The 12,143-nt window shown below is 38.1% G+C and overlaps 1 protein-coding gene across 1 annotated transcript in view; it reads left to right on the top strand.

The window, feature by feature from the left end:
- Window positions 1-11,911, top strand: part of TTC33 (tetratricopeptide repeat domain 33) — a 43,758-nt gene extending 31,847 nt beyond the window's left edge. The window contains exon 5 of the mRNA XM_038123581.1: window positions 8,584-11,911. Coding sequence (XP_037979509.1) covers window positions 8,584-8,928 — 345 coding nt within the window. The 3' untranslated portion in view covers window positions 8,929-11,911. The remainder of the gene's footprint in view (window positions 1-8,583) is intronic.
- The last annotated feature ends 232 nt before the right edge of the window (window positions 11,912-12,143 follow it).

Below are 12,143 nucleotides of genomic sequence, written 5' to 3'. Positions count from 1 at the left end.
CAACAGGCGAACTTTTCAGATTCAGATACATTCCCAGAGGTCCATTAGAAAAACATTGCATCATGGTCTCTTAGATGAAAATAGATACTGGTTGTATTTTGAATAGAAGTAGCTGTGTGCTGTTTTGGTATGAATAATTTTGTTGGTAATTTGGAGTGGTTTTGCAAAGTTACAATGTTTGGTCTAAAAATTTTCAAGAATTGGAAAAACAATAGGGTTTTTTTGATGGAGGTTAATAATTCATACAAAACTAATTTTTAAAATGTAGTAAGAAGCAGTGTTAAAAACCCCAAACCAAACAAAACAAATGTAAACTATGTGAATCACCTAGAGTCACAGAATGGTTTGGCTTGGAGGGAGTCTTAAAGATCATCTAATTCCAAGCCCATCCAGCCTGGCCTTGAACATTCCAAGAGATGGGGCATCCACAGCTTCTCTGGGCAACCTGTTCCAGATTCTCAGCACTTTCACAGTAAAGAATATCTTCCTAACAACTAAATTTCCCCCATTTCAGTTTGTTCCTATAACTCCTTGTCCCTATGGTCACTGACAAAGTGTCCCTCTCCAGCTTTCCTGTATTCCCCCTTCAGATACTGGCAGGTTGTCATGACGTCTCCACACAACCTTCTCTTCTCCAGGCTGAGCAGCCCAAACTTTCTCAGCCCATCCTCATGGGGGAGGTGCTCCAGTCCTGTTAGGCAAAGCCTAAGACAAAACCTGTGTTACAGATGTGCAGTGTGCACCCTTTGTTGGTGCAGTACCATAATATGAAATATCTCATATAAATCTGTGCATATCTGCATTTCAGCAGTGGTGACATTCCATGGTTTTTGTGGTGTAGAAGGTTAGGGTTGATGGTCTGGTCTGTCTGGATCTTTTCCTTTTAAGTGTATGAGACTGTCACTGTAAATTGTGGCTGAGAATTTTAAATGCACTAGTCTCAGGAAAATAAGAGTTTTATTTCCTTCAAGGATCCTAAGTAACTTAATGCTGCTGGCTGGGTTATGGGGTGTTCCCAGGTAGCTACATTAAAGCCGGATAGTTCAGCTCTGAGAAGAGCTAGTCCACCCGAGCTCTAGCAGTGCCTCCGGCCTGCGCCTTAGCAAGCCTTTGGTGATATTCAGCTTTAGTGATTCTCAGCTCATGAGTGACGTCAGCTCTTGGGCTTGCTAGGCTCGGCTGGGGCATGCAGCAGGCATTCGGTAAACGGGAAGAGAGGAGAGAAGCTGTGTGAGGTTCTGAGAAGATGTCTTTATTGGTCTTCTTTGTAGCTCTTCCATGAAGGGTCTCGAAGGGTCTCAGGGACAGCAACTCTAGTGAGCTGGGCAGAAACAGGGGTTTATATAGGGCAAGAGGGGATCGAGGATTGTCCAATGGTAAGGGTTAAAGGAAAGTTACCTATAGCCTTACAGAGAGATAAACAAGGGTCTGAGAGCGGGAGAGAGGGGCTCCTAAGGTCCGGTCATCGTGACTCAGCATTTTGCCTATCTTAGGCCTCCAAAGGCCAAGGCAGGTTTGCAGGGCCTGTGCCTGCTACAGTAACTGATGCTGTTTATTCTGTAAAAAATGGTACAGTTGCTGTAATATCAGTTATAAATAGTAATATACCCGTACTAGTTATATCCAGCAGGTTGATTCATCAGATCCTGTAAGATTTTTCTGCACAGACAAGTCATGAAGAACCAGTGGGACTGGATATCTTGAGTGCTGAGGACCTAGTGTTCATATTATTTTAATTTTGTCTTATTTCAGAGTAGCACTTCAGGTGCTCTCTTAGAGTGCAATGTTGAGCTTAATCAGAAAGGGATCTAATTTATGTATCTGAGACTATTCAGTGATGCAAAGCATTTTAAGTGGGAACAATCAGAGATTTGCATCAAAGCACTTCATTAATCTGAAACACTTCTCTGGGTGCTCCTGTAATTGTTAAATTGACCTTACTGTGACGAAGAGGGAGGGAGGGGGGATTATCACAGGTAGTTTGCCCTCTTAGTTTTTGATTGTCTCTGAGCAGGGAGCTTGAGGTGTGGAAGCTCCTGTTGATGTCCCCAGTGCTGTGTTACTGCATGTTCATACTTCATTGCCTTCTGTCTGTAGGTTGAATTGCCTTCTGATAAATATGTTTTCACATACTGAGAAGTTGGGGAGTTCTTCTAAAATGCAAATAATGTTGACTATTTGTTTTTGAACCAAGTGATCTTTAAGGAATCTTAAGAGGCTAAGACTGTGAAGGAGTTTTAAAATAAGAAATGAGTTCATAGTTACTGAACTTCTGGAGTCTTCTAGACCAAGTGGTTTAAGTCATAATTATCCTTTTTCCATTAGTCTTTCATTGCCACAATTTTCAGGTTTTCCCTGTATCATGTTTTTTACAAATAAAAGTTAATAAAGCATAAATATCAAGGCTTTTTTAGGTTTTTTTTGAGATTTGGGAATTACTATCCTTCTCAAGAATTGCTTCTTCTGCTTCTTTGTTTCATTTCTCCCCCACCAACATCTGTCTTCATTACCCACATCCTGCCAAATGGTCTGTTGTGAATACTTTTATTGCTTCACAATGAATGATGCATTTTTTCTTAGGGAAAAAAACAATTTACTGTATTTTAATTTGAAGTTTCCCAGGTCTAAAATGCTGCTTCCAAACAAATCTAATATATATTATGAGCTGTGCAATAATAAAAAAAAGGAAATATTTGCTTGGATTTAGTTTTTGTCAAACTTGTGACAAAAAGAATGAGCTAAATTAGTCCCTTTTTATTTAGCTTTTATGAAAGTTGTTTGCTCTTTTTTTTTTCCCCTGAATTTACTAAATAGGGTAACTCAACAGTAGTACTTAAATGTGAGCAAGGAAAAACTTTATTTCTGTAAAGGCAGAAATTCCTTAAATTCTAAAAATCAATGTGCAGAGCACACCTGAGTAAACCTGCAATGTGAATGTAGTAACTGTAGAACTATAGCCAAGCTTGCAGTATTTCTCTCATTTCATTGCAAATACTTGGTTTTACAAATTAAATTTCCTGTACTGCTGATAACATCTTAACAATTTCGCACTAATAGCTTCATTGCAACAGTTCCTCCAGTGAGACAGGGTGAGCCCCATGCTTTGATTAATCAAGGGAAAAAAAATAAAACCAAACAAAAGAATATTAAAAAGAAAAACCAAAACTAATAAAAAAAAAAAAAGCAAGGACTGAATGAAAGCACTGAGTCTCCCACCACGGAGAAATTCATCAGCCCTGTGACATGGTCATGGGCAGTCAGCTCAGGTGGCCCTGCTTGAGCAGGGCTTGGCCCAGGTGACCTCAGAAGGTCCTGGCCACCCTCAGCCATCCTGTGGTTCTATGACTTCTGCTTTAATCCGTTCTGGGTCCCTGGCAAACCTGTAGTACTGAGGATCACAAAGTTGAGAGGGTAGATCTGTAAATATGCATCAGTTGTGCATGGGTTTTGTTTGATGTTTTGAAGGATGTGGTTTCCTGTGTTCCTCCTAAGTATTTAGTGCTTTAGCAGTCTTTAAGTGTGACACAACATTTTGTCAAAAGAATCATGCCGTGACAATGTGAATCCTCAGATCAGCCCTTTCCTTTCATCTCTCTTGAAAGAAATAGTTTTCGGTATTTTAGATAATGATGGGAGTTTTATACTCCCAAAGAGAGAAATGTCTATGTTTTATTGGAATGCAGCTAATTAACATAACTAATCTGAATTTGAGATAATTTTTCAAGATGTTACAAATGTTAGCATTTAGAAACATACAGCATTTTGGTAATAAAAAGGAAATTGGTGGTTGGCCTTCCACTGAAAAGTCAAAGTATTTAGGAAGTATTTAAGAGAGAAAGTACCATGCTTTTTTATTTAAAGTGGGGTTCTGTTAAATTCTTTTCAACAGCTTTAAACAGTCCTACTGAGTTATTGAGGCAATAGTCAGTATTATAAGCTTCCCCAGGAAGGTCTGGTGCTAATCCTGCCCTCTCCATCTACTACAGAGTAAACCTTTTTTCTTTTTTAACCACTGTTGGAAATTGTAAATATATTTTGTGATAGTGCTTGTTAATGCACAAAAAGATCTTCTAGTCAGAGGTGAGTTTTATTTTCTGTCAAGAAAGCTGAAGGGTAAACAAGTCTCCAAAAGTTTAAATGCCCTTTTCAGCTACATTTCTGCCTGGGGTACTCAGTTTTTGTAAATGATTGTGGCTGATTTAGCTGGCGCCTACCTTTGTTAGATGCTCAGGACTTTCGAGGAGTGCATTTCTCAATATTGAGACCTTGTAATTGAAAGTTTTAGCTAAATCATATGCACATGATAAGACAAACAGGGGTGTTGGACAAAGTTCATTTGACCATTGTTTTAAAATTCCTGTAATAAATTTGGCAGTATAATTCGGTAATAAAGAAGTAAATGTGTTCTTAGATTTTCCTGATTTGCAAGATGAAAGTACTGGGAACACTTAAGCTTTATTTTCTTAGGCTATGTCAGTTTCTAGAATGGGATTGATTTTTGTGGTTGTTGTTTCCTTGGTCCTCCTGGATGATCGTATCCTTGTGTCTGGTAGAGCACAGTGTAAGAGGTCTGTGTGGTAGAGGCAGCCTGAAGCAGTGACTTCAGCAGAGCATGCAGCAGCCTTGCAGGGGTGTGCACTGAGGTGCAAGGGCAGAAGGGCAGTAAATGTGAGGAAAGAGGGCTGTGACGGAATGACTTGGTGCAAAATGACACTGTGAAATCTGTCACCGGAGCAAAAGAAAGTACAGGAGGGGTCTAAGGAGGATGCAAACTTCTTCAAAAAGAGAAGAAGGAAGGTGTGGAAGTGAGGATATCTCACACACATCTACTAGATGGAAACAAAGACTCTTATGCATTTGGAATTTAACCAAATCCCAGTAAGCATACAGCAAAAATAGTCTTTCACATCTGGAAAATTACTATATTTCAAGTACTTTCTCCAGAACATGAGAGTTCTAGAACCTTTGAATAAAATGGTTTTGGAAATGTAAGAAGTGCAAAATATTGTGTTCACCTCGTTTTGTAAGACACCAGAATTACTTTTTGATGAAATTTTCAGAGAGAATTTTTTTATTGAAAAGCAGAAATAATCTGAACAGAAAATTACACAGAAAAGTTCAAGATGACAGTTTAAAGCAAAAAAAAAAAAAAAAAAGAAAAAAAACCAACTCTGCCATTCAGATTATATCATAGAAACTATTAAACTAGAGTGAAAATACCTGAAAGGATGGGACTTGTTTTCTTGTTTGAAGGAGAGAAATGTCATGAGAAGTCTTTAATTATACTAAAATGTCTTATTTCCCTATTTTCTACATTACTGTGATAAATGCTTCTGTAAAAATTGGTTATTTATGTTCATGGTGAGTAGTACAAAAATAAGACTCAAATTCCAGTAATATATTGTATAGAAGTGTAGAAAGCTTCAGTTTGGAAGGAACCTGTAAAAGTCTTCCAAGACATCTTCAGCTAGACCAGGTTGCTCAGAGCCCTATCCAGCCTAGCCTTAAATGTTTCAGGGATGGGGCATTAACCGTCCCTCTGGGCAACCTGTTACAGCATCTCAGTAAATCACTGTAAATCACTGTAAACTGTGTCTTCCTTACATCTAGCCTGAATCTTCCCCTTTTCAGGTTAAAGTCATTACCCCCTGTTCTATCGCTGTATGTCCCTGTAAAAGTCCTTCTCCAGGTCTTTTGTGGGTCTTTACGGGTACTGGAAGGCTGCTGTAAGGTGTCATTGAACCCTTCTCTCCCCAGGCTCAACAGCCCAAATGCTCCCAAAGTGTCCTCACAGGAGTTGTGCTCCAGCCCCCTGATCCTCTTTGTTGCCTCCTCTGGGCTCACTCGAGCAGGTCCCTGTCCCTCCTGTGCTGGGAGCCCAGGGCTGGATGCAGTGCTCCAGGTGGGTCTCAGCAGAGCAGAGCAGAGGGGCAGAATCCCCTCCCTCCCCTGCTGCCCACGGGGCTCTGGATGCAGCCCAGGACACGTTTGGCTCTCTGGGCTGTGAGTGCCATGGCTGGGCCATGTGCAGCTTTTCCTTCATCAGCACCCCCAAGGACTATGCTGAGTGCTGTAAAAACACACAGACAAAAAATTTTCCATATTAAAGATCATTTAACACAGAAAAAGATTACTTACTTCACTGATAGACATCCTTTTGAAACAGGTCAGAAAGTGTCTGCCTAGTGTAACATAAAGGTCTACCACATACTTTCGTAGCAGATACAACCTCTTAAAATGATGGCTTTTTTGAGAGTTTAGTGTAGTGACGTGTTTAAAAAAAGTGCGGTCTGATCAGAATTGCCCATCACACTTGAAGGCTATACAGACCAGCAGAGGAGACTCTACTCATAGGACAAATGGAAAATTGTTTGCTACAGAATACTATTTAGTGAGAGAAAATGTAAGATACTTCAAAAGTACAGATTTTTCAATACTGTAATTCCACAAGGAAGAATGTCTTGCAGAAGGTTTTACATTGCAGTTCCTTACAGAAGCAAAAGCAGATACATGACTGTACTGATAAAAAGTCCTGTAGTCCTTATATGCAGGGTCTCTAACATCACAGCTCCTCTTTAAAATGAAGCTAGAAATATCCATTTTATATCCATAGTGTCACTGTGTTTTCCTACAATGTGACAGGAAACTGGAGAAGGAGATTCACATCTCCATTAGGGGAAGAATTAAAAGTACTACTGTTCTTTTCTTTTGTCATAATAGAAATTAGTGGCTTTGGGCACTATTAGAGTGGCAACATAAAATTTCAAATGGGTGACAAGTGTGTATTTTTCAGTTTTACATCGCTGCTTTAAAATTAATCCCTCTGATCTTTTGCAGCACTTAAAATTTACTTTAATATTTTGTTATTTCTTTATAAAAATGTCAAGCACAAAAACTCTTTTCTAATAGATTCACTAAGATGATCTTTTTATGCTTTATTGTATGAATCATCAAAGCAGCTTTGACGCTTACCAAATGTTATTTATTGTGCATGAACATAACTATATAGACAGGTTTTAATTAGGGGACCTCTTTCATGGAAAGCTTAAAAGCAGATGGTGTTTGTTTATATTTTGTTTTCAACAGAAATACAAAAATATGCATTTAGTGTTTACTTATTTTTCATGTGTCCCTGAAAATTAAAAGCTAGCAAAGGTGAGTAAAGTGACACTGTTTTACAATAACTAAACTTCAGTTCTTCTTCTCTTTAAAGTTCAGCATACTCCTGCACTTCAGAGCTGGCTGTGGACCAATAATCAAGCTTTTTTTTTCTATCTGGAACTGAAAGGCTGCTTCTTACAACAGCAGTAATAATGATAGCATAGACAGCATTTCTTAAATCTGATTTTGTATCTCTTTCTTCTGAGTTCCCATTGTATGGAGTCCTTACATTCATCTGTGCCATCAGAAGGATGAGCTATCAGTTTCTGTCAGTGCAGAAGAAAAGTTGTGATTTTCCAAATTACTTGGCATGCTTTAAATATTTGTAATCTACAACAGAATAAGTAAACTGTAATTTACCATATGTCTTGAAAGTTTTAATATTCAAATTGCCAGAACTCTTCCCAAATATCATCCCAATCCATATCCTCACAGTTTTCCCATCTTACAGGAAGGCTTCTGTTCATGTCATAAAAGAGTTTGGTCACTAAGATGAACCATTTTCATAACTGACTGTGCAGTCATAAATGTGAAATACACTCACACTTTTGTGTCCATGTACCTAAGTTTGAGGAGGTAGGTTCAGCCTTGACCACTGTTAAGGTAACTAAAAGACAATACAGTTGTAATTCTTGGTGTAGTATATTTTTCTACTATTGTAGCAACCTCTTATTTTAGATAGTCACATTTCTTTGTTTTTAATTTCACAGCTTCTCTGTTGAGGATTTGTATTTGTGAGTATTTTCTCAGTTGAACTGAAAGAAACGAGAAGCCTCACTAACTATACTTATTTCTATTATTATTATATTGTTTGTAAGATTATAGATTAGAGCAGTTTTCAAGGTTTGGAGTTCATTTGGTTCCTTCTGTGCATTTTTTAACGTGTTTTTATAACCACATACCTATTACAGAAACTCTTTACCATGTGACTAGTATTAGTGTAGTGTTAGGTCTGTGTGTGAAACAGCTGCATTCTAATTTAAAGGCAGCAATACCAGTGATACCAGTCATCCCTGAAATTCCAGTCATCCCTTTTCTGTATTTCTTTAAACCATATCTGTCTGCTTTTGCCTTTATGTACATCTAATGATGAGAGAAAAGTGGAATAGGAAACCATCCAAAAATTGTTTTTCCTTTTACCTTTTTAATAATAGCATTGTTTTCCATATATGAACTCTCTATTTGTGCCCTTGTTGCCAGGTACCTAGTTTATTCATGCATTTTTGTCATTTCAGACACAATTGTTTGGAGGTCAGGCTGCTGTTGAACCAAGATGAGGGAGGATTCCTCCAATAAAGATGGGAGTAAAATGGCTTTTGGCTTTGCTCAGATGATATATGTATTTTTTTGTTGTTGTCAATTTTTATGAAAAAGGTAGGCTTTAAAGTGTCCCATCTTTGTTTCTTCCTTGTCTGCTTATAGGCAATCCGAAGCTTCCAGGTATCCTTACACATTTTTCCAATGAATCCTGAAGTATGGGAAGAAGACCTTTCCTGGGCAAGAAAACTACAGGAACAGCAGAAGGCCACAAAGACTGAGTCAGTGCAAGCCCTGGCAAAGGAGCTCGTGCAAGAGTCAATCCCAGACTATGACTTTGAAAGTGATGAAATTGTGGCAGTCTGTGCTGCCATTGCAGAGAAAGAAAAAGCTCTTTCAGCAGCTAAAACGATGGTGATTGTGTCTGCTTCAGGCACAGTAGAGACTGTTACTGAGCAGGACAATTGTCCTGCAACTCCTGATGAAACCCTTTTCATCAGGGCCCGGTAGGGCAGCTTCATGAGTTGTCATACCCATAGTTTTAAGAACTGCTGTTATTTATTGTATTTTGCTTGTTTTGTGTTTTTTCTTTTTTTATTAAATGGTGGGATAGCCTACAGAAGTTAAAGAATTGAAGTTATTTTTCTTTCCTTAATTAAAAAAGCAATAACCTGAGTTGTTGCTCCATCCATATTTGTCAAAAAAAAAAGGCAAGAGTTGATTCTAAAAATTCAAAATTCTTATGAACAAATGTAATGTTGAAATGCTTAACTGCATTCTAACAGCTGCTTCATCTTTGTGTATTTCATAATTTTACAAGTTAATGTGTACATTTTCCCAGTAATTAGGAAAGTTTTATTTAAACTGTAAAAGTGCTGTGGTTTGTCCCCAGCTGGCACCTCAGCCCCACACAGCTGACTGCCTCCTGGTGGAATGGGGGGGAGAATTGGAAGAGTAAAAGTGAAAGAACTTGTGGGCTGAGATGGAGACAGCCTAATAGGGAAAGGAAAAGCTGCCCGTGCAAGTAAAGCAAAACAAGGGATTCACCCACCAGTTCCCATGGGTAGGCCAGTGTTCAGGCATCCCCAGGAAAGCAAGGCTACATCACGTCTGACTTGGGAGGACACTCGGAATGACCTCCCTTCCCCTACCTCCTTCTTTCCCCAGTCCTCAGTTCTGTGTGTAGTGCTGTGAGATTGAATATCCTTATTGTCAGCTGGGGTCAGCTGTTCTGGCTTGTCTCCTCCCAGCTTCTTGTGCACCCCCAGTCTTCTCACTAGTGGGGTGGGATGAAGAGCAGAAAAAGGTCTTGACCCTGTGCAAGCACTGCTCAACAATAATAAAAACAGTTGTGTGTTACCAATATTTGCCGGCACAAAATCAAACCTAGCCCCCTACTTGCAACTCTGAAGAAAATTAACTCTATCCCAGCCAAAACCAGGAAAGAAACAAAAAGAACAAGGGATATTTAAAAATTATTTCAATCACTATTAATTAACATTATTTTTCTTCCAGTAGAAGTGTGAACTGTTTTCTGTTATTGACAGTCTTTGTTTTTATTAAGAATACTTCTTCTATGAGAAAGTTTCCTATGAAGCAGGGATGGATTATTATTTTGTATGTCTGTGTGTGACAGATCTGATTTGTAGCCAAATCAAGTAGAAACCTTTATGTTGCTTTCCTCGGTGAGTGGATTAAACACTTCTAATTAGATGAAAGGTAATGCTTCGCCAACCAAAGCCCTGAATGCTTAGTTACAACTAAATGTTTCACCAGAAGAAAGAACACTGTTTGTGACTGAAACTGGCCTTTCCTTATCTTGTGTGCTGTGCTACAGACATCACCAAAAGTAGAATGGTGGGAGTAGGAAATATGGCTGAATTGTATTGTATTTGATAATCTGATAAAGGGAGTCAATTTGCTTTTCCTAATTCTTATTACCTGCCATTAAATGTATGCTCTTAGGGAAAGAACGAGTTTTCCGAGACAGCACTGCTGGAGTCTTCCTTTTTATCCTTTTTGGATTTTGGATGCAGTGGTGGGTAATGATGCATACCCTAGGAAATTTTTTTAATGTTGATTTTTTTCAGGGGAAGGTGGCAATTGGTTCCTCACACAGGGAGTTCAGAGAAATGAAATCAGGCTATTTTTTCGATGTGCTCTGTGCTGAGGCTGTTCTCATTTCACTGTCTTTGACACATGGTAGAGATGATCACATCCTAAGAGTACTGGAAAAAATGGTCAGCTGAGGAATTCCTGAAGAATTCATTTTGGGAACATGTAATTTTTACTTGATTTTGATAAAATTTTTATGATAATAGATAGTTTTGTAGACAAGTGAAACTTCTGAAATCAGTCATCTTTGAACTTTTTAAGTCTGATTTCTAATCTGATTTCTAATTTCAAAATAACTCATTTTAAAAGAAAATAATGTTGCTTGAGAAGTATAGTGCTTTTGCAGTGGAAAGTGCATTGCAGAAAAACTATCTCAAATCATACTTTCTGTTTATCTGATATCAGAGTATCTTTATGTAAGAGGATACGTACAGTTTTTTAAAAAGACTTAATTGCCCTGTTGTACTAAGTTTTCATTAATTTTTGCAAGAGTCTCCCTAAATGTTTTTTGTATTTGTGAATTTTTAGATCTGTGCTTGCATGAGCACACATTCACACAAAATCATATGAGTATTCAAAATAATTAGAACTACAGTGGCATAAATATATTAATAAATGTAAAACATCATCATGCTAGATTTTTATTTCTTCATTAAGTTCAGAATGATTTTAAATGCTTACTGGATAGACACTTGATTAAGATATGATTTGATAGTTTAATTTATTAGAGTTGAAGGATTTCTTAATCTTTCTCCTATCAACTTAATACAATCTAGTCAGCTGTAGAAAGAGTTAGCATGAGAGGGATTTGGACAGATTTCTTCAAAGAGGAAAGAGATCTTCCCTGGCTGGAAAAGGAGATGTGTGAGATGCTCTAGGGTATGTTTGCATTTTGAAGGAGCTTGGCTGTATCCACCTCATCTTTTCTTTCTTTGCGCTTTGTACTTGCGTCAGTGTTCTGTCTTTACTCATACAGGAAGGACTCTTGCCCTTCTCTCAGAGGCCTGTGTTATCACAGAATCTGTTTCCACTGAAATGATTCACAAAGTTCCTATTGAATTCAGCACTGCAGGGCCAGACTGCTGGAGGGGCATACATCTGCACCATCAAGCTGCGCCAGGCTTTAGGGATGGTGGTTTCCATCTCATATACTAAATGTGTTTTCCTTCTGATTAGATTAGGTTATGAATTCTAGATATTGTCAGAACCGTAGTGTTTTGTAGAGCAGTTAAGTTCCTGGGACATTCTTTTCAAACTGGGGAGAAGTTCAAATATTGATGATTTCAACATTGTTTTTGTACAGCATGCCATGTTTTGCATGTATGTAATTTTCTGGATCGATTTGCGGTTTGAATAAAATACTGACTTCTGCTGCTTAGTGATGCCTGTTTATTCTCTGGGTTATAACAAAAATAAGTATTATTTCCCATTCTGGAATGTTCCTCATTTAATAATTGGCTTTTATATCTGGTGAACATGTTAATTTGTTTTAGTAAAAAAAAGAAGAAGACATATCAGGGAAAAATATTTAACAAAAGGGGATGCTCAGAGCTTTTAAACCTTTCAGGGATATCCACATGAGATGGAGCAAAAGGAGATGTTATCCAAAA

Source organism: Motacilla alba, chromosome Z (genome assembly GCF_015832195.1).
Source record: "Motacilla alba alba isolate MOTALB_02 chromosome Z, Motacilla_alba_V1.0_pri, whole genome shotgun sequence".
NCBI lineage: Eukaryota > Metazoa > Chordata > Aves > Passeriformes > Motacillidae > Motacilla > Motacilla alba.
This window is presented reverse-complemented; position numbering and strand designations above follow the sequence as displayed.